We start from the raw sequence: 27,200 nt of genomic DNA, 5'->3' as shown, positions 1-27,200 counted from the left end.
AGAGTGAGTAAATGAATACAGAATATACATTTTAGGGTGAAAAATCGCTTTAAAGGAAAAATTATGAATGAAATCAATATCTCATCGAAAAACATTTGATTAAAATTGAATTAAGTACAGTCACATGGCTTTTGCTCTCCCAGTCTGTTCTTAATGTTCATTTGATCTACATGCTTTTATCCAATGTGGTCTGTGTACATTTGAAACAAGATACTCACCTTTTTCTCACTGTGTGTGATGGCAGGTGATCGTCGTGAGGGGATAAACACTTCTGTCAGTACGGATGTGCAAAGCGTGTTTAAGGGCAAGACGTACAGCCAGCTTCAAGCTCTGTATATGAACATCGAGAATAAGATCCAGGCAGGAGGTACCAACCTGGACATCGGCTACTGGGAGAGTCTTCTGCAGCAGGTCCGTGTCTACATGGCAAGAGCCAGGTGCGCATCTCACTATCTACCTGATCTTATTTGCAAATAAAATCTCTAGAGGTGATCTTTATGAGTCAGGTGCAGTTTAACATAAAAAGAGATTTTCCTGTGTTGTGTGCAGGTTGAGAGAGCGACATCAGGACGTGTTGAGACAGAAGCTGTTTAAACTGAAGCAGGAACAGGGTGTGGAGAGCGAACCGCTCTTCCCCATCATCAAAGAAGAGCCGGGGAATGAGCGACAAGTGTGAGTGTTTTCACTTTGACATCCTGAATTTTACAGAATATATCCAGCACCTCCTGCTTTTGAATGTATGCGCAGTTTCAAGGCACACTGTATGGAATGCACTTTCCTATAATGCGTTGGGCCTCACTGATACTTATGAATTCACAAGTATTATCATGAAACTTGTTTATAATTCAAAAGTGGGAAAACTGAAATATTAATTTGCACTCTATATACTGTCTAAAATACATTTTTCAATAATAGTATGCAAAAGGTATGCAATATATATTTTGCTAGTTTTTCCATCTGAACAGTCAATGCTTCTCAATATGCCTCCTCATTTCCTTTGTCCTATGACCCCGAAACCTCTCTGCCATCTTTAGGGACATCTCTATTCTCTAATTGAGGCGAAGCGAGAGGATGTTTTCTGAGAAGTCATGAGCGAGGATACACAAGTGTTTCCTTTGCGGAAGTGTTTTATGGACTAAACCTGATAAACCCATATAAATTCTCCTTCCCCTGCACATCGTCACATCTTTAGATCATATTCAAACATACTTAAATGTTATCATTATGCTTTTATTCATGTAAATGTAGACCTATTTCAGATAGTAATTAATATTCACAAAGTTCATATTTATATATAAGACAAAAAGTATGTAGGTAACTTCATTTTTTATATTTTCAATGTGTAGAGTCATCATTAACTGACGGCGCTTTGCAATGACGCTAAAGATAGTGAGGATATGTAGTATCAATTGTTTCAATTCCTCCGTCCTCGTGTCTTTTCCTTGCACCCTTCCCACGCATTCTGAAGGGGTGGCGCTAAGACGTGAGGAAAGGAAACGTGGATGCACATAAAAAAAAAATTGAGAAGGACCCAATGTGATTTGTTCAATGTCGTACACTAGTGCTGGAGGGACAGAGTCTTCACACAAGGAGACGGGCAGCCCGCAGCAAGGAACCAGTCGGATGACAGAAGACAGAGAAAAGGTGGAGAAAAGGCTGAAGGGAGGAGAGAGTGAGCGGTCTGGAAGGAGCTCTCCTCAGGAGAAGAGAGAAGGTGAAGGAGGAGAAGATGGAGGGGAGGGGGGAGAGAAAGGTGAAGCCCCGGAGGCCGTGTTAACAGAAGAAGATCTGATCCAGCAGAGTCAGGCGGAGTATGACTCTGGACGGTACAGTCCCACCCTCCTGCAGAACTCGGAGTTACCGCTGGACACTCACGTCACCGATGTGGATGAAGACATGCAGAGACTCCATCTGGCCCGGAGACAGATGCAGGTCACAGGTGAGGGTCTCCATATTACATTTGCCAAAGTAAAAATGACAAACCACATGTTTGAAGTTTTACTTTTGAGTTTGCATTTCTATGATTGCATTTAAAGATTGTGCTAATGCAACATTTATTCACTCTTTCCGGAATAGGCGACGCGAATGAAAGCGCAGAGGACGCATTCGTGCGGCTTGCCAAAGAAGGCATGGGTGGCGACGAGGCCCAGTTCAGCGTTGAAATGCCCCTGACTGGAAAAATGTACCTGTGGGCCGACAAATATCGTCCTCGCAAACCTCGTTTCTTCAACCGCGTCCACACCGGCTTTGAGTGGAACAAATACAACCAGACGCATTACGACTTCGACAACCCGCCTCCCAAAATCGTCCAGGGCTACAAGTTCAACATCTTCTACCCAGATCTCATTGACAAACGCTCAACACCGCAGTATTTCTTGGAGCCCTCCCTCGACAACAAAGACTTCGGGATTCTGCGTTTTCATGCCGGGCCGCCGTACGAGGACATCGCGTTTAAGATTGTGAATCGCGAATGGGAGTATTCTCATCGCCATGGTTTCCGATGCCAGTTCTCCAATGGCATCTTTCAGCTGTGGTTCCACTTTAAGAGATATCGGTATAGAAGATAATAAATACGCACTCTGTGTACATTATTGGCTCAGTTTTACAAAAACATAAATTTAATAGCCTGTGTTTTGTATCGGTGTTTAATGTACCACCATTTTACGTAATTCTAAACAGAATAGTATGTCAGGGTGTTTGTTTATTGATGCCACATGTATCCCTGTTGGTGAAAGAACAAGGTTTTATTCAAATAAACTTGTAAATTTCAAATATCAGCATAGAAAATAATGTTTTGTACATTTCTCATATAGCAGGCTAAAAACTTGTTTTTCATTCATTTGAAACCTTTTTTTGCATATCGAATGCCTGGATTTGTCTACAAAAACTGTTCTTACAATAAAAATCTAAAAGTAAACATTTGGGACCTAAGGATAAAATATTTTGTTTGTTTAAAAGAAAAATTAATTGTTTTTGCTTAAATAGTAGCTGTGAGGGACAAAAATGTCATGTAATGTTAACAACCTATAAAACACATCACTATTAAAAAAACACTGCTTTAAGAAATGGGTTCATGTGATAAAAGACCCTAAAACTGTACAAAGCATTGAACAATTTTGCATTGAATCAAAGTTTCAACGCAAATGATACTGAATGAAGTCTTGTTAATCTGCATCTTAAACAGAACAGTCATTCTTTTCTGTTTTAATCCAGAGTGTTAAAAAGCTGCATGTCTTTGAAATAAAGGACCTTCATTCTTGCTCATCTGGAATTTCCATCAAAGGAAACATGTCATAGAAGTCACGGTTATGTGCATTTCAGGTTTTTAACAAGACAATGTACTGCCTTAAAACTCCCAAATGTCTTGAGAAAGCATTGTTATTTTAGCAACTGTCTGGGCCTGTTGTCGCAGATTTAAGGATTGAAAAATGACATTAGGAGCAAATGTTGATTCAGGGACACAAAATCATTTCGATTTACACCAAGCACCATTGCGCTTGGTGTTCTGGACAAAAGCCTAAGCGTTACATTAGCCAGTCAAATCTCAGATTCATCATCTATATATTGTAATGAGACATGAACTGTGGAACCGGTCGTGGTTGCCAGTCTGTCTGTTTCTTTAAAGTCAGAACATCGCCGGTCATTTAAATGGTTGTTATTGCTGTTCATGTTCCTTGATGATGCTAGTTTATGGTCTCCAGTTCGGTTTCCATCGAGATGGTCGACTTCAGACCTGTTCATCGGACCCCTAGGACAGAACGGCAATGGAAGATGACCTTTGTATAGATTCCAAATGACTAGCCCAGCCAACATCAGTGTCAAAATCACCACCATGGCTATGAAAGTGTTGTGTTTTTCTCGAACATCATGCAGTGATGCTGTAGTTCCGGTTCCTACCCACAGTTTCAGATCGTACGCGACGTGCCGAGTTCTGTATTTCTGGTGGAGGACGGTTTCGATGGAATCGCAGGTGTAGTGGCCGTTGTCGTCCATTGAGGCGTTGAAGACCATCAGGCCGTCTGAGAGGATCTGGAAGGTCTCTGAAGCTTTGATTGGTCGTCCGTTCACGTGCCATTCTACCTGTGCCAAATTGGAATACGGCTGGCACCAAAGTTTCACGGTATTGCCAAGGAAAAATGAGATGTTCACAGGTTTACTGTTATCTGGAACAGAGTTTGGGTGGAGTTGTAAATTAAATTTTTCTTTGATGGTTAATAGATCACTTTTAACATTATGATACATCACAAACCTAATTGTTGACATCTGCTGGCGTTTCCCTCCTTTACACTCTGAATCACAGAACTATGGTTGAAAAAAATGTATATGCTCTGTAAGTCTCATTTCATATTGTCATGTCCCTCCCAAAATATTTTCCTGTACAAAAAACGAAGCTAAATCAAGTGTGCTATTAGTATAAGTATGAATACTTTCAATCCATGTTTTATGTTTACTTCTCAGAACAAAGTTGTAAACTAGTGTTCAAGCTCATAAAATATTTTTTAATATAATTTAACTTAGTTGTTATACTTCATAAAAAACATTAAATACATGCAGTACAGCAAATATTACCAAAATAATATAATGACTTTACAATTTAAATAACTTTCTTGTCGCTTTTAAAGAGCTTGAGAAGAGGTGGTGACAATCCACTTGCATTGTATCCAGAAAAACCAATTCACTTTCAAAATCCCTGTTTGGTCCTGAAAACCATGTGGGGTTTGCATAACGCGGGTAAGTAAATATTGAGAAACTTTTTCATTTTGGTTTGAACTATTCCTTTAAAGCAAGATGGTTTTGCTTCATATCATTAATATCACAATGCAAAAAATAAAATCTGTAAATAAGCTTATTTTTTGTGGGTGCATCGTGATCTCGGGGTAAAACTATGAGCTGAAGGTTTGTGAGAGCCACCTGATTTTTTTCTCTTTACCTGTCTCTGTGTGAGGTGTTTACGGTAGAGCAACGGTCTGTGTCGAGGTTCCAGCCACAGTACGGATCTCTTGCCAGGACGCAGTCCAGACAGGTGTCATACCGCCCACACTTGCTAACTGACACCTGCACCACGCCTGCATCTGAACCCGCATACAACTGCTGCTGGAATGACAACACACACAACTGTTGTGTTAGAAAGAAAAGACTAGTTATTTTCCACATAATATCTAGACAACATGCACAGCCGCAGCAAAAATGAGTAGACCAATCCATATTTTCATCAGCATCCCGGTCCAGTGTTTGTTAAATTTCAACAAAATCAGGAGTGACAAAGTCATACAACAGCAATGTGAAAGACCGACAAGACACATGAAAACAGATATAAATCCAGGTTTTCAAATAAAAAAATACTTTTGAACTTTTCCCAAATACATGTAGAAATATTACTGTTGTGTTGCTTATAAGTCAATCTGAACTAGCTAAATATATAACACAAAATATTTCCATAGCCTCAATTCTAGTCCCACACATAGTTTTGCAGAATACACTTAGTGTTGTCTCCTTAAACAACATGGTAAATGCACTCTTTTTTTAAAGTCATTATGCTAAATTAATTAATTTATTTTAATACATAAAGTGAACACAATATACTTTGTATATTGCCATACTTTTATACATCTTGTATCAAAATACTCTAAGTACTTAGACTTTTCTCTCAGTAGTCAGTATATGTAGACTTTTCCAGTCATTGATACGTAAGTGTTATTTTAAGTACCTTTTCGAGATAGACAAAGTATACTTTCTTATTTTTAGTTCAAAAGTAATAAACGGATGGCACACTTGAATTAACTTCTTTTTGCATAGGGCCACATAGAAACGAACAGAGTATAAATATTTTATGGTTATTTCATAGAGAGAGTATAAAAATGATACCGTGCTGTTGGAAAGTCGTAAGATCTTGATGGGCTGTGAGGATTCAAAGAGTTGAATCTCCTCCATGATGACCATCTCTCCATCATAATTCACAGCTTTCAGCACCGATCCGCTCTCTGGTACCAAAAACAGCAAAAAATAATATATAAGTTACATTGCTTTTAACTCTTTCCCCGCCAGCCTTTTTAAAAAAAGTTGCCAGTCTACGCCAACGTTTTTTTACATTTTCACCCAACTTTAATGGCTCACTGTACATTTTCTGTAAAGAATATATGGACAAACAATATGTCAAATGAAAGAACAGAGTCTCAGCTTTTAAACAAAAGAAACCGTATTCTTCTATCTTCATGTGTTCGTTTTTTATCACTCCGTAGATGTGGGTTGGTTTCTTCAAAAATGCATCACGTTGATTAAACAGCTAATAATAGAGAGTTAATAAACGTTTTTTGTCACAGATTCCGCCCAGATTACACTCAGAACAATCATTCAAAACCAATAAAACATGTGGGTTCTAGGTTCTGGGATTCTGTACTTTTTCCCGAAGGTGTGTATTAGCGCCACCTGCTATAAAACAGTACAAACACTGATTGGCGTAATAACTTGTCTTTGGTGGGGAACCGTTTTTTTTTAAATGACGAGATAACTCGTCAATGGCGGTGAAAGAGTTAAACAAACTGTATGAGTTTCAGATGTAGAGTGATCTTTACTTGTGCCGATGAACATGATGTGATGGCTATCTCCGTTCAGGTCAGTTGTAGTGGCCACCACAATTCTGGTAAAAGCGGGGCCTGTCCTCACCAGCAGAGGGCGCTTTCCAAGAGGCTTAACTTCTTGGTCCATCAGATGGTTGTCTTTAATAAACTGCAGTGTTTTATCCGGCAGGTCCAGTGACCTATTGATGCCCTTTGATCTGGCATAATCATCAATGCACTAGAGACAGAAACATAGTGAAGTTACGTTGGTGATCTCTGGTTAGCGGTGTTACTGTAAATGAATGAAAAACTCACCGCTCCGGGTCGGGGGTCGGGCAGATCAGATGTGTACACCAACCACTTCACAAATGATGTCTCCACTTTAACAGGCACCTTAAACTTGCCTTTTGAGAACACTGCCTTGATGTCTTCGATTCCATACGCACACACTGCAGAGGATTGAGAGGAGTCCCTGACAATTGAACACACCACAAAATTGTGATCAAAGAATGCTAATAAATAGTCTATCAATATAATCGTACATGTATAGACTCAAACTCACGATTGTGGGGTGAAGACCACATAAAAAACGCAAGTTCTCCAGTTGCCAGGGCACAGGTGAAACGCATCCTGGACAAGATAAGGCAGCTTGGTGTTTGGAACAGAACACTCAAGCCTCGCTTTCAGGAATGATGTCCACTTTTTTTGGAGTGTCCTCTGGCCACCCAAGTCCCCCTGTTGAGAATAATAGCATGTCGCATGTAAAAAATACTGTGTAGTGATTCTAATGTTGCAGTCTGCATTAAACCCATACGAAAGACATAACACAAATTGGAGCTCTTTAATATCACTTTTCCCAGATACAGCTTTTGATCGAAACTTTTGCTCTAGTCTCAGATATTTCTCACAAATGTATTCATTTCAGCTTCAGAAGAGATCTCTTCAATGTCAGCAAACTGAGCTCAGATTTGTCAAGTCTTCAATCGAAGATCATTATTATTATCAAATGTACCCAAATCCAGATAACTGAGCTTTACCTTGCACACGCGTGCCACACGAGAGACGTCCACCTTGCTGTAGGAGTCATATTCAACTGCTGCTTCGGTGAAGAAGAGATAGATCTTGTCATCGTCTCCCTCTGGTTTGTTTTCACTCTCCGGTATGTGTGCCATGTGGATGAAATTCGGTTCTTAAATGACAAACAAATAAAAAAAAAAACTAGTACAGACTATGCATTCCTCCTGCATCTTGGAATGCATGAACTTGAAAGATGAACTGACTGGGAACCAATAGATGCCTGACTGAATGACGCTGCCGCAGCTCTATGGGTCACTCTGTAGCAAAATATTTTTAAATAATAGTTGACTCAATAAACCAAGTAAGAAAAAATTGAATGAAAAAAAATGAAATGCCATGGATGAATGCTTTCTGTGTAAAGGTGCTAAAAGGTTCTTCCTGACGTTCCCATAGAAATCCACAAAGAACCATTCAGTCAAAGGTCCTTCAAAGAACCATCTCTTTCTTACCTTTTTATAATCTGAAGAACCTTTTTTTCCGCCACAAAGAACCTTTTGTTAAACAGAAAAGTTCTTTAAGGAACCATTCAGACAAAAATGTTCTTCTTTGGCATTGTGAAGCACCTGGCTCCATGTGCAAAGAATTGTACCCATTTTGTAATGTTCGAAAATTAAATGTGGGTCACTTGGCATGACCTACAGCTAATTTTTGAGTTGACACAGATTGACCCTATTGTGTGTGTGTGCAGTTATGCATAACTCACCACTGAGCCAGTTGGCTGTTACATCTGTGCGTATGATTTCATCTGAACTGCGTGTCATGGCGAGCTCTGAGCCACGAAAATTTATTGATGTGGCGGAGTATAGCACTCCATCTGTGAAAGGACCGAGTCAACCGTGTTAATAGCTGGGTTTTATTCAGATATTTGTGCAGATATTGTGAAAGTGCTGTGCCTTTAGAACAACTATCACATATAATATTTTTTAACATCACCAATGCGTTTATGTATCTTCTCTAAACAGTCTGATACCTACCGACCATCGCAGATGTGTAACCCTGAAAAGGGTCGAATGGACATTTTCCTTTCCCGTCTTCTTGTTTGTCCTCCAAAACCAGCTGTCCATCAGCCCAAGACTATAGAGAATACCATACAGTACATTACAACAAATACGTTTAAACCTTGGGCCGGTTGCTTAAATGGCATTTAGAAGATCTTAGAAGTTAGTCATCTATTTTTTTTCTTCAAGACTGGTCATAACTTCTTTAAGTTTCATAAATGGGTAGATCGGTCTAATTTAAATATAAAAAGTAAGACTGATCAGTCCGAACTGATTGCTAGTCAGTGAGACGAGTTGTTAAGACCCAGGCGGCGTCCAAAATCGTATACTATTATAGGACGTACTGAATTTGAATAAGTACCTTCCTATCGGCCATTAAACCATACGTTCTTTGTAGTATGAGTGGGCGTAGTATGAATACATTACTCTGTTACATACTGCGTCCGCCATGTTTTGTGGTCACATGACCAGTATGCTCTTTGAACTATGACGTATTAACAAAAACCGATACATGAGCGTTTATGTAAAACCTAATTTAGTCACGAGAAATTTATTTATTGTCACTTACATTAAAAACGGACGCCCGCCTTAAAATTTTCCGCCATTTTTATTTAATTAACTTGGCATCGTGGGATAGAGAAGTGTCCATCCATTCCACATCTCGGTAGAAGTAGTAGAACATCAGAGTATTTATTGAGGTTTCGAACATACTATTAATGACTCATACTCATTTTCACCGACTACATAGTATGAAAGAAGGCGATTTCGGTCACAGCCCCAGTCTCAACTCAGCGGCTAAGTTTATGCAGCTGGACCCTGACAAAGACCATTTCACCTCTGAGTGACAAACATTGAGTGATGAGACTCACCAAATAGCCACAGGTTGGGTTAAACGCTTTGGTTCCACAAGTGTACATCGTGCCATCGTCCTTTTTATGAAGAATCCTAATATAATTTTTACATTGGTTCTAAAACAAACAAAACACAAGGTTAACGCAATATAAAATATGGTTCGAGACCAACTAAAAATAAAAGCAAAACTACTTGATATTTGAAGAGTTGGTGTCAAATATTTACTGTTAAAGTCTTTACAGTGTGGACACAAATTTTAAACCACAAAAGTAAATGTTTTTTTATAAACTGACTAAATGAAACTTACACCATGTGTACACATGCACGATACAATGAGACAACATACAATAAACGCATGACATACATTTACACTTAATCATTCGGCAGACACTTTTATCCAAAGCAACTTACAAGTAGGAGAGCATATTAACATTTTTTCAATGTTAGAACCCATTATAATTGTAGATTTTGTCCACACTGGATGCGGCGCAACAATCCCATTGGAACAAGCCGTGTGTGTCATGTTGCGTCTGATGTATATACGGTGTAAGAATTCAGAGGTGAAAGCTCACCGTAGCATCTTTTCCTTTTCTGACACATTCGTCATTCTGCTCGTCTGTGACTTGCCATTTCATCTGCAGAAAATAATTACATTAATAATACGTTCATTGCTTGTGCAGTGTCATAAAAGCAAGTGAATATCATGATAACCACATTTTTGTATTACGTCCTCACCATGGCCTTCTTGGACGTAATATTAGCTAGATCGAGGGCAAAAATAGCCTCTCTGGCACCCAGGATGAGCAGGTTGAGATCTTCCCTCACCAGCATCGTGGTGTAGTTCAAAACACCATCCTCGCGAAACGAATGACCTCCGTTGCCTAGCAACAGCGAGAGGCCAGAGTCAAGGGCAGAAGTTGCCAATGTTTGGTAATAACAGAAAAGCCACACATAGAATAACAGTACTATAGTACGACAAAACAAATGAAGACAAGGCCGGATTTGGTAAATGCAAATTTGGACGGACAAATTAGATGTATTAGATTAGAAAAGCGATTCGAAATGACAGCCAAATCCCTCCTTCTATGGAATGGATGAAGGGCCGCTATTGGTCAAGAATTCCAGAGCCAATTTTAAGTCCTATCCCGCCCCTGAATAGAGAGGTAGAGTAAAGTATGTATTTCAAAAGAGCACAGCGAAAACAAAGCTTTTCACTCGGTTTTAAACATTTTATATACCTTAATTTTTTTTTTGGTCACTTTTTTGTTATCCCTAAACTAGTTGTATTGCATATGTTTAGTGCATCCCTAGTTTTTTGGACATTACCATAGTGGAAATACGACGGTTTTCTTTGTTTTTACTGTTTAATTCAAGGATATGGCAAACAAAAGGGTGTACAAGTAGCCCAATATTATACTTAAGCCATCTTAAATAATATATGAATGTACACACATAATAAAAACTGCCATGTATCACAAGCTAAATATTTAACAGAAAGAAACTTTTAAAACAGTTAAATATTTTAAGTAAAATTTGTAAAAAAATCTAAAAGTTTCTGATGTTAGTGGAACATGTCCAAAGTTAAAGTAAGGAATGGTGTAAAAATAGATGTCACTGCATGAACATAAACAATCAACTCAACCTTGTGTAGAAGAAGAAAAAGGTGAACTTACTCTTAAGAGACACTGTTTTCCGGGGCATGCAGTTCGGTACTGATCCCACACCTCCCGCCAACGTGGCTGGACTCCAGAGACACAGCAGGCATACAACAGCCAGCAGTAACATAACGGTTTATTCAGTTCTAAAGCAAAAACAATCTGTTTCAATCTGATGATGATTTCAGAATTGATAAAACCCTCCAAAATCTTTTGTCATAAGTCTGTTAGAGCTTCCTCATCATCATCTTCTCCCTTTCATTCAGTACCGGTTCCAAACTGAGATATGTGACTTCAGCTGCAAAAAACACCTCAAAGACGGTGCAAAGATCTCTGGCAAGGTATCTACAGAGAGAGAGAGGGAGAGTAAACCACACATTTGTTGAAAGACTCGAGAGACAGCGAGAGACAGAAGGCGTCAGGATGGAGGGGTGCTGGCGACAGTATATCTGTCATTGCTTTAGTCATGCTAATGCAGAGGATGAAAGCATTTGCTTACAAGAACTAGAGGACAATGTTCTGTATTTTCAGCTCCATGACAACAGAAATATCATCGACCACATCCTCATACATCAAGATCTAAACTAGTTTCAGAACACATGCACGCTATCGAGTGGCCAACAGTTTGAAAAAAAGTTGAAAAAAGTTGCCCTCGTCTTTAAATTGCTTACTATTCAGAACAATGTACAGCTAAAAGGATGTGTTACCCAACGGGTGTAAAAAGGAAGATTAAGCAAGCATTTTGTAACAAGCTCATAAAATGAACAAAGTGTTGACTGCGAAATAGCTTTTAGATGTATGTATGGCTATATTAAATTAGAAGATAAAATGTTTATAAAATCACAACAGAAAAAAGTGTGGCAGTGCAAAATGTTCCCCTACAATGTTAGTGTGTTGTCACCTGCCTACAAAACACTCCATTCCTTCCTTTCTTGCTAGTTTATATAGAGAGAATCAAAATGATGGACAAACTTGTTTAGAAGGTTTAAGAGAAACACTTGAAAATGCTTTTTGGCACAAAAAAGCTAACAAACGACATCTTTTTTAAGTCTTAACCAGTTTCAACTGGCCCAATACAAAGCTCCTTATTCTGAGAAATGGTGAGACTATTTTCTATACCACACAAACCAAAAACCTCAATCAGATAAGCGCATGAGCTCTAATGGTAAAACGTCAAACGTTTATCATCCCTCAAGTTTATATATAGAAAAACTGCGTAGTCCTATAGCCGCTGCCCTTTTGAAATCTCATATCTCCATAATTTTATCTTTGGCCATAAATAGTTGTTATTAATCACCTTTTATGGTTGTCACTGGGTTTTGCAAATCTCAAAGGAACTGTTCACCCAAATATGTTTCGGTTGAACACAAAGAAAGATATTTGGAAGAATTGTTAGCAACTGACATTTCTAGAGCATCATTGACTACCAAAGTAGGAAACATGTAAATGATAGTCAAAGGTGTCCCAGAACTGTTAAGCCCATTGCACATTGAGTCAGAAGTTTGTGTCGGAAATTTCCAGAGGTTCAAAAATAAATACGACCTCACGTTGCGTCAATCACATTACCACAAAGCCTCGGATATGTTCCTCCGTCATAAAAAAATAGTATTGGGTTCGTTTTCTGTGTATTTATTTTTCTATGTAATATTTTTTTAACTGTGGTGGTTAGTGGTGCCCAGAAATGTAAATTGCTAACAAACAAATCTTCCAAATATCTTTCTTTGAGAGTGAGTAAATGAAGACAGAATGTTAATTTTAGGTGAACTATCCTTGCTTGTGCTCGTCAACTCTGACAGCACAGTATGCAATCGTTCTGCAGCAGAGTTTAGCAATTTCCTGAAAATCAGCAAATTTTGACATTCTAGGTATCTGAGAACAGCAACAATATATTATACCCTAAAGTATATGCTACTTAAGATCTACAATACAATATATTATTTATAATACATCAATTATTTTCATGGTTGGATCAAAACTGAATGTACTCAACCAACAACCTGAATTCATAACCCAACAGTTGGGTTTGTCTCTTTTTGACACAATGATACGTGTACTACACAATTGCCTGTTTTCATGTACTGTATGCATATTGAATAAATGTATCATTATGAATAAGTCATGCAGATTTCCGAGAGAACAACATAAATTCCCTCTGTTGGGTTAATATTGTGTATTATACTGTATAATTTTACAATATGTGTCCTGAACATGCGTGTGTAGATATATGTCTTGAGAAACATGTAAGAATATAAGGCCATATACTGTTTACGCTTTCAGCATATGCATCAATGAAATCAACCTATATAAACAGACATCACTTGCAAAAACAAACGTTCAAGACACTTAACATGTCCGAAAATAGAAGATTCATAATGTGGGATGATGAACACTTCACACACAGTCAAACACATTGACATCTATATAATTAATTTTGAAAACTATGGTATAATTATATAATGACTGAATTTACTGCACACCCACAAGCCCTTCAATACATTGTTTGTAGTTTTTAAATATAAACAAAGACATGACTTCCTTCCTTTGTGAATTATTGTCTAAGCGAGCATCCTTCCAAAAAACAGGTGCGATTTTCAGAAACTCGGCCCTTGAGCACATGCAAACCTGCCCACACACATCACAAACACACTCAGAAGTTTCAAAATAATGCTCTTCAATGCATCTTGAAGAGCGACATAGTATGACAGAGTAAGGACATTAGATATAATTTTGTATCATTTGCATTCAGATATATATGCACCTTTGTAAATCTCATGCAAACACAATTCAACTGTGAAATACATTACTCTCAGTTCCCCTCAAAGTACAAGTATGAAGAACACACAAAACTCTTCTCGCACTTAAGTTCTCGAAATTTGGGTCGGCAATAACTCACCATGTCGCCAAATTCCAGTTCAGTTTCTCAGATCCCCCGCGCCTTCGCATGAGCGCTTCCTCAACTCAAACCCATGCACACACACATCTCTAAATGCAAAAAGAAAGCACAGCTTTCGGGCCACAAACTGAGCAGAAAGTATGGTGTGTGTCCTGTCTCTGCAGTGAATGGAGCTCACGGCGTCTGCTGCTTTGTTTTACAGATAAACTGCGAATGTCGTGCAGCGTGAAGTCAAAGGCATTCTTCTGCTGCAAAGAAAAGGGGGGAAAACATGCTTTTAAAAGCTCCTTCTGCCTTAACTACAAGTCACTACAAGTGTCAGAGTGTGTGTGTGAGAGGGAGAGAGAGAGAGAGAGAGAGAAAGAGAGAGGTGGAGTGTTTACTAGAAGGTGTGTTGTCATAGTTTTCAGATTTTCAAGAAAACCAAGTTTGGAACAGTAGTAAACAAAACAACAGAGTATTAAGATCTTACAAGTAACACTTCCAAATCAGAAATGCAATTTTCTTCAGGTTGAAGGAGGGGAGGAGAGGGGAGGCAATGCATTTTTGCCAATAAAATAAAAACATAAACTAAACTAAACTAAACTAAAAAGAGAGCAAAAGCCATGTGAATGACACATGGTACGTTACACACGATTTCATACAAACTCTGCTTAACCTGAGAATCCAGAAGAACTTGTTTCATAAGTGTTTGTTTTTTAAGCATGCTGTTGGCTACACATTTGAAAGCATACACACAAACATACGGCTCAAATGATTTCACAAAGTGAGAGATATTCTTGAGGAAACATCATGTGTAGTTGGAACAACATTTCTACCTTTGCCTTAAACATACCTTAATCTTTAAAATATGAGAAAATGTATAGGTGACAACTGTGGTGTAGAAGCACGTATCCTGAGATCTGAGAATACTCAGATCTAAATGGTTGATCGCAAATCTGACGTTAACCCAAAACATCTTTCACTCTGTAAAATCAGGAAAGCCTGGTTATAAATGGACACCCACACATTCTTATGAAGCTATGTATATTACAAAACAAACACTGACACACAAACCACTTTCTATTTATGGAAGTCTAATGAAATTGTTGATTCACTTCTGATTAGGCAATATTTTTGAAACATGTTTAAACACTTGGCATTCACAAATGATGTCAAATCCATACAGCTTTGTACTGCTCAGGAAGACTAATTTCGATTGATATTTATATTTTGAAGTTCTAACCATATCTGAATCTAGTTCCCTTACTTAATACCTTTTTAAAATGTATATTTTTCATTTCAGATAAAAGGGTTGAAATAAAGCTCGGCTACTTGATTTCATCTGTAAAATCTGAATCTGAAAATAAAATAATTTTTAAAATCTCGTTACTCAGATTAACTTTCACGTTCTCGTTGTGTTTGCGCCCTGGCGCCCCCTTGCGTTCAGTGTCAGCTATTACCGAACCGTCATGCAAATCATTGTTTCCCCATGATTTTTACAGTAAAACTATTGATATAAATAATAATTATAAGAAAAGTGGTTACTAAACTTTACACTATTAAAACGTGGGTTTAATTCCTAAAGGACTGCAGTGAAGTGTTGAAGAAAAATACAAACTCACAATTCGGTGTTGTTACCTGAAGATCATTTGCAGCGTGCGCGCATCTTTAGAGATGTCAAAGTAACGAAAACAGCTAATGACTTCTACAAAACCTTCCCTTTAATTCCCATAAATATAACGATTAGAAATAACAAGAAATCTTTTAATTTTCACATGAAAACGGATATCTACAGAGAAGTCACAGTAGCACCATGCATGCTCATGAAAGACAGCCACAGGACCGCTAATGCAACCATCTATCAGCCTATCAACGCCCACGAATCTGAGAAATATTGACCTTCAGAAGGCTGAACCATCCCTAATATTCAAATGATAACATTTGTACCCAATCAAAAAAATCATTTTCTGTCCAAATGCATCATTTAAATGTCAAAATATAACAGTTTTTAACCTGAACTTCACATTATATGTGAGCGAATAGCCCAGTTCACATTTGACACAGTCCTTCATTTGAACACTTATTCAATGTGCTTATCATCTTGAAAGTCTGCAGGTCACAATTTAATCTCGACTCATTCTGGTAGACATCTGAGTCTGGGAATATGATTGATTTAACAGAGAAGGAGAGGAAATAAACCGAGAGAGAGATTTTTGGCTCAGATTTCTCCTTTCAATCTTCCAAAATCTCAAAGGAACATGTGGCATCATGAAGCAGGACAGCAGTAGGATCTCGGTTATCTTGTCTCTTGATAAGGTCAAACAAAGTGGCAGTAATATAGTCACAAAGAGGGAAAATGGTTTATTATGGGGAATCCCTGTCCATTTGATGGGTCGGAAGTCTTTATTGGAAGGCACTGGCAGAATGAGACGGCTGAGGGCAGGACGGGTGGGAGAAGTACTCATTCTTGACCGGTCCGTCTTTTCTCCAGCTTCTGTTTGAGCTCTTCTGTGAGGGCTGATGGCAAACAAACACACATACTGTATATAAACTCTTATTGCTGAAGTGAAAATGTGCAATTTCTTACATATAAAATAAACGTTTTTTGGTCACTGCTTTTGCTGGCGAGAGACTTACACTGCGAGAGTGGAGAGGGAGACAGAACCAGCCTTCTCATAGAGTTGGACGGAGAGCCGGACGGGGAAAAGGACCGAGGGGATGAACTGGGAGATCTCGTCTGCGTTTGCAACGTCCATTTGTCTGTACCTACTGAACACATACACACGTACACATTCAGTCTGGAGAATTTTGAGTAAAAATGCAGATCTGTCAATCATTAAAGGGATAGTCAAAATCAAGTCGTTTCAAACCTGTGTGACTTTTACACAAAAGATCTTGGTAAAAGTAAACCGTTGGTACCCATTGACTTGTATTGTTTTGTGTCCGTACAATAGAAGTTGTCTTTTTTAAAATGATTAAGCAGGTTTAAAATGACGGGCGAATAAATTATGACCTATTTTCAATTTGAAAGGTGAACTATTCCTTTAAGGTCATTAGTTCAAATCCCACACACAGGCTGACTCGTGAATCATCTTCATCGTGCTCTTGGGCAAAGAAAATTGTGTCAGTCTCTTTAAAAAACAATGAAATATCTCCTTTGTACAAATGATTTCGTTTATACTATATTTCAAGTTTGTGTAATCCAACCCACAGTGTTAAAAACAAATCTTTGTTTTCCTAAGCTTCCAAGACTTCTGCTTCTTAGACACACAGATTCAGACTTGTTTCATACTTTTGCACAACACAACTACTTGAAGGAGCAGAACGATTGATGGAGCATGAGATAATTCACATGCTTCAATCATTAATCATCGGACAATTTTATAACATTTGTTTAAGTTCATCCCAGATGCCATAAACAATTTTGACCTTTGCAGGAAACTGATATATTTGAGTAATATTAAAGGATTGAGTGCTTTAATATTAGCATTGTACAGTACACACATACCGGGGGCTATTCTTTTGGACCTTCCTGAGGTCTAAATTGCGTAATTGTGATCTAAAAAAATGGTTCATCCTTTTTTAACAAATTCAACATCTGTATGACTTCTGTTCTTCAGTGGAACAAAATAGAAGATATTTTGAGAAATGTCTCGGTGGTTTTGTGTCCATACAATGGAAGTCAATGGGGCCAATGCTTTTCGGTTACCAACATTCTTCAAAATATCGTCACAAAAGAAAGTCAGGTTAGGAATGACATGAGGGCGAGTAAATGATGAAAGAATATACATTTTGGGGTGAAATATCTCTAACTTTGGGACATGAGGTATTTGTTTGTGACACCTTGTTTAGGAGGCAGGGCAGGAGCTCTGGAGATTGGCCCCGCGGGAGCGCAGTGAAGTGTTTTCTCTCCGCTCTCATCGTTGGATGATACAAATGCTAAAAAGAAAAATACGGTCAGTTACTAAATTCTGTTTTTGCCAAAAGTAAATTATTAACACCGAAAAAATTGTCAAAACAGATCAACGCTACCTTATAAAGTCTATCCCTTCTTTATGATCACATTAAGATCCTGTAAGAATATACAGTATATGCACATACACTAGCGGTTAAAGTTTTACGAATGATTTTCTCTTGCTTTATTAATACTTTTGTCACATTTTAGAATAACAGTGATTAGTAAACTCATTAAAACTATAGAATAACACAAAAGTAATAAAACCGACCTATGTTTTATTTCAGCATCTTTAATGAAGTCACTGAAATGCATCTTATTAAGCAGCCTTATAAAAGCCCACTCTACCTTAACATCTGTTCTGGTCTCTTATTGGCTGCTCTCCTTCAGTATTTATTTTAAAACACATTTGATTGCAATGTTTGAATTCATTTAAAAAGTGAATACACCTTCATATCAAAAGGTTTTTAAGGTTACAAGGAACGTGTGTGTTTAACATACTGATGTTTTCTTCATATGGCTCCTCTAATATGAAAGGCTGAAGAGTGCTGGCGGTTTTCTCCACCAGAGCATTGATGACATCATGAAGTGTGGGGCAAGGGATCTAAAGAAAAATAAATAGAGAGACTTATCGTTTAAGACGGTTCTTCGTGCATTCGTTTTTTTCTGAGACAAGTTATTTTCACGTACAGGGTTTTCTACGTCGATGATGTAACCGCCCTGCTGCTTCTGCGTCACTCTGTAGTGTCTGAACACAGATCTGTTTCACAAAGAAAACATATTCAAAGCATTTCTTTTGTTAACAGACCTTGGAATGCAACACTTTTACGTTAACACTTTCATTTTACTATGTGCATCTTTTTCCAACAGTACTAATACGCTGCTAACTAATACCTATATCTAACTAAAAGTGAGAGATGTTTTTGTTCTTACCCATTCAGGTCTTGTCGTGTGGTGACGGCGAGTGACGTTCCATCCCTTCCCGGTCTAAGAAGCATGTTTCCGCAGTCTGGATGTCTTTCCAATAATACTTCAGCTTCAGTGCGAGACACAGGCCTGAAACACCTGAAATACAAATATGTGATCAAACATGCTTGTTGGCCTAGTAAAAAAATTATTTGTCTTGACTAGACATGTGGAGAAGTCTGAAAAAAGCATCTGTGCCAATACTATCAACAGTAACAAAAATGTAAAACAGGAATCCTGGCCAAACACAAAGGTCTCTTTAACCTAATGTTTCTATAACAAGCACTTGGGATGGAGACCTTTGAACGGCATGTCATTTTGATCGGTTTTGTTATGTTTGGACTGTTGTTGTTGATAAATTCGTCATTATGCATCACTGAATATTTAATATTCATTTTCACATGTACATATTGAGCTGCAGAAAAAAAGAGTGATTTTTTTCTGATTTAATAGGTATGTGTTTAGGTAAATTATCATTTTTTGGGGAACCACTAACAATATTTCTCCCAAACATCAAATCCAAATATTGTTTTCATTTATTTGCAGGAAATTAATCAGGAGAAACCCTGTTTATTCAGACCTCAAATACTGCAAAGAGAACACGTTCATATTTACTTTCAAGTGATGCAACATTAATGTTTGTATTTTGGAAAAATTAAACCAAATTTTTTTAATGTGATAACCTGGATTTTTGATGTGTCTTTTCATGACTTTGTCAGTCTTTCACATTGCTGTTGGATGACTTTATGTCATGTTGAAATTCAACAGACACTGGACTGGAATGGCTCTGGAATGAAATGCTAATTAAATGGAAAATTCGTATGGTCTCCAGTATACATCTTTCCTATATATTCACAGCAGTGGTGTAGTCTAGATTTTTTTAGTGAGTATACTCTGATTCCCCCCCAGCTTACTCATCCATCCTAGATCGACAACCCATGAGCACCGCCACACTCAGGAATGCATAGACTATGCCTCTTTATGTAATCAGGAGCATTCTGAAAGATTTATTGCAAGCAAGATTTCAATAGCCAATGGCAGCTGTGGCACTTGCTGGTTTTGTTAATCATTGTCAAAATCATCAGTTAACAGTTACATTTAGCCTTAGATGGCATTTGTATATAATCCCTTCAATGCAACTGAAAACCCAGCTGTAGTCATTTATTTGTGATGTATTATTTCTACATAAACCCTGCTAAAGAATAGTATTACACAAATTCTGTTAATTTACATTGAAATACCATTGTGTACCACCATTTTTTCTATTACAAAATAAAAAAAATGTCTTTGCATAAACGTGTGTTCTATTGATTCCCATCTAAATCTATTGTTTTTTGGGCAGGTTTCTATATTTTTTTCAGAAGGGCAGTTAACATAATTTAAAGAATATCCTGTGGAAATATAATCTTTCCATTTTTATATAGTTTTGACTGACTAAGGCGATGTCAAATACTTAGTGTAAAACATACAGAAATAAATGGTTAAAATCAAACTCTGATGCTTGTCAATAATAACTAGTTTTCACACACTGGGTCACACACTTAGGACAGCATGTTACGGCTAGTATTGACATTGACAGTTAACTACAATAATTAACAATGAACATGTGTGCAGTTTTATCAAGCACCCGTTTTCTCATTTCTTATCATCTAAAACAATTATTAACATTGCATTATGTTATCACTCCCTTTCTCCCTCATGTTGATTCACCGCACAAACTATCTGGGATAGTTAGATACAATTTAATAAGCCAACATTTCCATTAGGGGTTGACATAAAAAGTAACGATGGACCGAAAGAGGTAAAACAATTAAGAAACTCTCTTACAAAGTGGGTCTTTGCGAAGAATAAGCCAAATATTTCTGATGACTGCAGTAACACGCGGGGAAATAACTTGGATGTTAATAGCGACAGGCTACAATGGACCAAGACCGTTTATCGCATCTTGCGGTCATATCACTAGAGCACACATTGCACGTTCTACTCCCTTTGAGGAAATTTTAGACAACTAGGCAAGCATGAAATCAAGACGTGCACGATTTAAATCGGGTGTTAAAACCTACCTTTGACATTTCTGAAATGTTTTCCTTTTGACATTGTTAATGCGGCTATCATGTTCTTTTTTTGTAGCCTATTCCCCCATACTAAAAACTGTTACAAGTTATTTCCTTAGTATTTAAGCTTGCAGAGGCGGTGTACATCTTTAACGTTTCATAGGCTTATTTCTTTATTGTTTCCACTTAAATGAAACGTAATGTGTTAATGAAAATAGACAGGAATGTGATTTGAATGTTTACTCCTGAAAAAATCGTACAATTTGCATTGCAGTTCCACATCCTTTAAAAAAAAATGCAAACAAGAAATCAAGACTTGTACGAGTTTTATTGTGTTATAGACTTATTAAATATGGATATCATGTTCTTTTTTGACATTGGCAAAACTAAGACTGATTCAAACTGTTACGAGTTATTCGGGTAACTTACAAGCTTGTTGTTGTGCATATGTGTTTATGCGCGCTCTAATGAAATTTAACGTTTTACAAAAAAATGAAAATGGACACTAGAGTATTTACTCCTGAATAAATAAACAGTGAATGAGGTTTGTCTACAGTACAAGACTCAGTTTAATGTTTAACATTTGGTTAGAAGCTTGTTCTGGTACTTGATATGTTTATATTTATATAGTTTATATAGTTATATAGTGCTTTCTTATTGAAAATGCCTTATGTTTTAATAAAAATTGAACATACATTGAATAATATTGTTTTGTGAGACATTTCTATGTTATTGTCCAATATTGTCCAATACTGTAGCAAATTGCCTAATTACATTTATATAATTATATAACATTTTATTATTAAAATCACTCATTTAAAAAATGAATCTGAAGAGGGGGGCCCAAAATTCTGTCTTGCATACCCCCCTTGCAACTGTTAATTGCGCCCCTGCTAACCTCCAATATGAGCAGCAGAAAACGTGCTATTGCTTAAACATACACACACGGCTAATAAATGTATAAACACACAAGTTCTCAAGAATGTCATCCGTGAAACCACCGCCCAGCTCCGGGCCTCTCTCCTACACAGACATGCTCAGATAAACAGAGACTCACGCAGGTATTTCCCCCACCAGCGGTAGAGAGAGGGGGGACGAGGGAGCTCTGGCTGCAGCGCGAGCCCTCCGACGCATTTTCTCCTTCTCCACGACCTCCTTCAGCATGTGTATCTGCCCGGGCAGGAGGGTCAGGGTGGTGGGCACAGCCAGCTGCAATGAAACGCAGAACATGCGTTAATGTGATTTACAGGGTTAAAAGTAAACAAACACTGCTGATTTAGAAACAAACTTTCATGCCAGTGAACAACTTTGATCTCTGAAGCCCGAGAGATGTGTTTTGGTTTTAGGGAGAGTCAGCTGTCAATCAAAGGACGACATTGTGTTGATACAAACAAACTTTATAGTACCACCAGACTCATTTTTTTTCATATTTAAACAACTGCATGTCCCAGTATATAACACCTATAGAAATTGTAATCATAAAATTTAATCATAAAACGGATCGTAACAAAGGTCTACAGAGAATTGTTTAACATTTGATCCTTTGTATGTACTTTTTCTATTTTAAAATATTTGTTGTGAATTTTGAGTAAATAAATAGATTTTATATTATGTTAATACAGATGTAGCAAGTATAAAATATTTCCTGCCATTAAAAAAAAGCTTACTGTAGCCTATATCACTTGAGCATTTGACTTTCTATGCAAAGGTCTCAAATCTGATTGAAAGAGCCAAAGCATTCTTCACAAAGGAATGTTTCTGACAACATTCACTATGTCACATGACAAGCTATCTAATAAACACAGCTCGATATCTGAAATACAGCTCAGAATCTACAAGATCTATGCAATTTATTTCGCTTCAGAAAAACTTACATCGACTACAGAGTAGAGAAAACCCTTCCAAAGCTCGCGGGCTTCTAGATTGGGAGCCTGCGAGTAATAAAGAAAGAAAGAGAAAGATTAATACTGTGAAAATCTCTGTGTATTTGTTTGTACCACTTCATTACGTTACAGTAACAGTATAAATCATATTTCTGTGCATTACTGTATATAGATTACAAGAACTGCAATTCAAGTTCTAAAATAATTCAAGAGCACAAATAAACACATAAAAAGTGAAACAGTGTTTAATGGTCAAATATTTTGGGGTTATTTTAGGACAAAAATGGGCTTTGCTGCTTGTGTGGAGTTTAGACAAGGTACAGTCAAGATAAAATGAAAGTAAATGTTTGTGAAAGTTACAATCTTTTATTGCCTTTATAAAACCTTTGCTTGAGTTTTATGTGCTTCATACTTTAATCTAACTGCAGTTTAATCTGGTTCTTACTGGAAGTGTTATCTGTGTTGAGTATAAACGGGTCCTTAAATCATGGCCTGTCAAACTGAAACTGAAACAACATTTATAAATGTATAAACATTTAGATTTTTTAAAACCAACCGGTAACACTTTCCTTGAAGCATGTATGTATAATGCATTATAAAAGTAGCTTTAAAGCATTGTAATGCTCCTTTTAATGCATTGTTATGTATTATAAATAATCATTTTTACAGTTAATACATTATAACACTTAGCAATTAATTGTTACACTACACATTTTAAATTGGTTATAATTCTTTCCAACTACATATAATGCATTACAACACACATTATAAAGAATTATAATGCATTTTACACTTTAATAACTCCTTATAATGCATTATACATATATGGTTCAAGGAAAGTGTTACCAACCTTTTTGAATATTAACATTTAATATTAGTCCCACTTACTTTTAAGGTTAATGTTTAGTGTGCTGAGCCATTGCCCAAACGAGATTATCTTTAAATTATTAAAATGCTGGATTGTTTCATTTAACGTATGGATAAAATATGGGCAAATCCAACCACTGCTTTAAATGAATCCAAACATGTCCATATTTTCCTCTCCTGGAGACGGACAGTTTAAAAAAAAATCTTCTGAGTTTTCATTATACATTAAACGTCTCTAGAACAAATCCAGGGTGTGATATTCAAATTAGTAATGTGAGGAAACTGAGGTGTGTTTACAGAGCGTGATGGGAAGCCAGTAATGTATTTACAGAAGGGACAGACAAATGTTTGATACTCACGGTGAGTTTGATTTCTCCGTCTTTCATGCGCAGGTTCAGGCGAGCTGCTTCCAAGTTTCTGTCACGACTTGGATCGTCAACCAGAGACACAAATCCACCGAGCTCCAGCTTCTCTACATGCTAGACACAAACACACATTTAAAGGAAAAACACACAACTTTCCCATTTTTCAAACTTCATGTCACAATCGTTCACATGACACACGAGAACCTATTGGCAAGTCAATAACTTTTATCAAACCGTTTGAACCTTTTTGTTCAGCACATGTCATTTTGCATAAAAATAAAACAGCTTCAAAAAGACATGAAGGTAAATTTTCATTTTGGGTATGTGTTAAAAACACAGAGTGAGGGAATAAACACCTCATGTTAAGCAAACAGGGTTGTTAGTAAACACATTCTGTGATATGAAAATATTCCTTTCCAAGTAAACAAACAAATAGCCATTATGCAAATAAAACAATGCATGTGAAACTTTGCATGTCGCATTCAACCACATTTGTCTCTCTCTCTCTCAGAGCTGTAGTTCATTTGGACGCCCCGAACGAACATAAATACCGAAAGCACAGTTACAGTGAGTGAACCCTGATAACACTGGCCTGACTGTCCACCATCTGCTGTCCCATGACTTCATTTAGCGGATAAGATTGTGAACGACTTTGGGATTTGTGTTAAAGAAAAATATCCTCCTAGATCCCTCCTAATGCTTCACAGATTGATGGCGGCTTGTTGATGCTAGTAAGACTTGATCTGTAAGATGTCCCTTACTTGTGGGTCTTTAGCGTTGTTGAAGAAGTATAATGTATTTCCACATAAGCAGGTCCACAGACGGCGAGCTACCTGAAGAAGCAAAATAAAACAAATCTGGTAAGCATAAGCTCGATGTTATAACTCAATACACAAACAAGCATTCAAGCTTTGAACATCGACACATCCCTGCTTTTGAAAAACGTGAAAGGAGCTTAACCACACAAAACTGGAGAGGTTTCTAGTGTGTTGCTATGTGGTTTCTAGGGTGCTCATGGTACTAGTCCCAAGTCAATAGAGTTGAATGCCATGTCCTTAGATAGGGCTCAAGTTCCGCCTTCAAAACAAGATTGTTGCTACTAATGCGGCATTAAATATTCATATTCACATATATTTATGTTAACGTATTTTAATCGTTCTTATTTTATTGTTGTTTCAAATTCTTTCTTCGTATCGCACATTTTCTTCTCCTTAAATTTCATTTTTATGATTCTTACTTTTTCCAGATTTCTGTTTTTTATTCTTATTTGGTCATTGCTTATGTACGCATATAGTGGGAAGAGCGCACCAAGCATCTCACTACACACTAAGTGTAAATATTATAATATTGTAACGTATGTAGGCCTATAGTTAAAACAAATAAAACTTGAATTCTAACTATTGAATTCACCCCTAAATAAAAATGATGTCGTCATTTAGTCACACACCCATGTCTTGCAAAACCTGTATATGATTCTTTCCTCTGTGAAATATGAAAAGATATTTTGAGAAATTGAAGTCGATGAGGTTCAACGTTGTTTGGTTAAATTCTTCCTTTTTGTTCTGCAGAAGAAAGTCGTACAGGTTTGGAATGCCATGAGCGTGATAAAAATATTCAAGAATTTTCATTTTTGGATGAACTCTTTAACAAAGGTTAACAATATCTGAGGTCTTTCGAAGAAACAGTGTGTGATTGTTCCACTTTAGTACAGTAATACTAAATACGCCCTGTTATACTTCAAAATTTTTTGTATTATTGATAAGACATAGATGTTGGAATACGGGGCAGTTAAAAGTCTATTCAGACAAACTCCAGCACACGGGTTCTGATGTGTGCACTATGCTAAACGGCAGTCATCTCTTCACAGATTAATTCTGTCTCTAATTCTCTCTTCTGTCTGTCTCAGTCCTGATCTCTACGGCAGCTCATAGCTCCCCAGGGCACGGCTGCGACCCGGAACACAGCTGTCCCAAATCCTAGACCCACCCCCTGCACACGCTGTGCACCTGAACCCCTCTCACTCCCGCAGGAAGACACATTTTGGGACCAATTAGTGTATATGGTCCTCTTTGTTAACCCCAATTTTTTAAGGCGAAACTAAAATATTATCTGGCTATCTAAACCAAACCTTTTTCTACTATTGTCGGGTTCAGAGTCCATGACATGTTATTAAATGACCATGGACAACATTAAACTCTGCATGAAGCAGATAACAGCAAATGCAATTACACGTGTAATGTGATCCAGTATAGATGCAGGAAATAGACATGCAGCACACATGTCTGTGTGTGGGAAATATGTGGCAGATGATTTAAAACGCGTGTGAGATGTACAGTATCATTTCATACACTTTGCATGTGGTCCACATTAAGGTGTGTCCATAGCTGCTGGCAGGAATTCAAAGCAGCCCACAAATTCAAGTGGGCAAAATATAATCTCAATGTTTTTCAAGTTATCACGCAGCTGTCAGAAGGCGTTACGCATGACACATGCTACATTATAAATAATTGGCGTGGCAAATGTTTCAAGTTATATCACTGGCGTAACGCACGGCACATGTCTCAAGTTAAATTATTGCCATAACGTATGCAACATGTTTCACGTCAAATGACTGGCATTACGCATGGCAGGTTTCAAATCAATTCCCTGATTGTTGCGATTCCACATGAGTTTAGTCGCTTGGTTTGCCAATGTTATAGACAAGACAGGTGATCAATGCACAACCTCGCCCATAACCAAACAATACGCGCAATAACCATGTGCCCGCTGCGCGTAATGTTTTAAACATCTGACAGACACAATTCACGATGAAGCACCGGACCCGCTTACCTTCTCTTTCGGTCCTCTTTTCTCCAGATATCCCTCGTAGTAGTTCGGCGACAGCTGCGCTCTCGGGCTGCCGGTGCGCGGACTCGAGGATGCCGCCGCCATGACTCCAGCAGCAGCCGGTACCGATAGACGGCGGCGGGGACAAAGAGCTGCGGATGATGGTACGGCCGGGATGATGACACGCCTTCTCAGGCTGAGAGATGGATGGGACTGGATACGCGTGATTAATCCCGTCACTGACACGCATTCAGATGCACAATAGACAGA

General features: G+C 37.7%; 2 protein-coding genes across 9 annotated transcripts in view; one reads left to right on the top strand and one right to left on the bottom strand.

Moving 5' to 3' along the window:
* cactin overlaps positions 1–2,917 on the top strand; it is a 7,192-nt gene extending 4,275 nt beyond the window's left edge. Inside the window, exons 7-10 of the mRNA XM_056742858.1 lie at positions 245–437; positions 550–672; positions 1,563–1,939; positions 2,077–2,917. Of these exons, the coding sequence (XP_056598836.1) occupies positions 245–437; positions 550–672; positions 1,563–1,939; positions 2,077–2,567 (1,184 nt within the window). The 3' untranslated portion in view covers positions 2,568–2,917. The remainder of the gene's footprint in view (positions 1–244; positions 438–549; positions 673–1,562; positions 1,940–2,076) is intronic.
* sema4e (semaphorin 4e) lies at positions 2,682–27,200 on the bottom strand. Of its 8 annotated transcripts, none has more exons than XM_056742861.1 (16): positions 15,637–16,466; positions 14,033–14,280; positions 11,158–11,484; positions 10,220–10,365; positions 10,057–10,119; positions 9,502–9,600; positions 8,609–8,708; positions 8,338–8,448; positions 7,595–7,746; positions 7,120–7,292; positions 6,873–7,029; positions 6,573–6,795; positions 5,866–5,981; positions 4,931–5,094; positions 4,250–4,302; positions 2,682–4,163 (listed from the first exon to the last, which is right to left on the bottom strand). In XM_056742861.1, exons 3-16 carry the CDS (start codon positions 11,267–11,269, stop codon positions 3,538–3,540), a joined length of 2,295 nt encoding a protein of 764 aa, XP_056598839.1. In that variant the 5' UTR covers positions 11,270–11,484; positions 14,033–14,280; positions 15,637–16,466; the 3' UTR covers positions 2,682–3,537. The 8 variants fall into 8 exon arrangements, 7 of the variants coding, with proteins under 7 accessions (XP_056598839.1, XP_056598842.1, XP_056598840.1 ...); XM_056742864.1 differs by lacking the exon at positions 14,033–14,280 and having other exon boundaries at positions 11,158–11,285; positions 11,409–11,484; XM_056742862.1 differs by lacking the exon at positions 15,637–16,466 and having other exon boundaries at positions 11,158–11,285; positions 11,409–11,484; positions 14,033–14,347.

Source organism: Triplophysa dalaica, chromosome 3, assembly GCF_015846415.1.
Source record: "Triplophysa dalaica isolate WHDGS20190420 chromosome 3, ASM1584641v1, whole genome shotgun sequence".
Taxonomy (NCBI): Eukaryota; Metazoa; Chordata; class Actinopteri; order Cypriniformes; family Nemacheilidae; genus Triplophysa; species Triplophysa dalaica.
Note: the sequence above shows the minus strand (reverse complement) of the source record. Positions and strands in the feature narration are given on the sequence as shown.

Excerpts from the sequence above, each read along its gene's own strand:
- sema4e (XM_056742861.1), bottom strand. The coding sequence starts at position 11,269 with ATGTTACTGCTGGCTGTTGTATGCCTGCTGTGTCTCTGGAGTCCAGCC. Across the intron at positions 5,982-6,572 it reads CATCATGTTCATCGGCACAA|AGAGCGGATCGGTGCTGAAA; the intron begins GTAAAGATCACT and ends TTTTGGTACCAG. Across the intron at positions 4,303-4,930 it reads AACACCTCACACAGAGACAG|TTCTGTGATTCAGAGTGTAA; the intron begins GTAAAGAGAAAA and ends TTTCAACCATAG.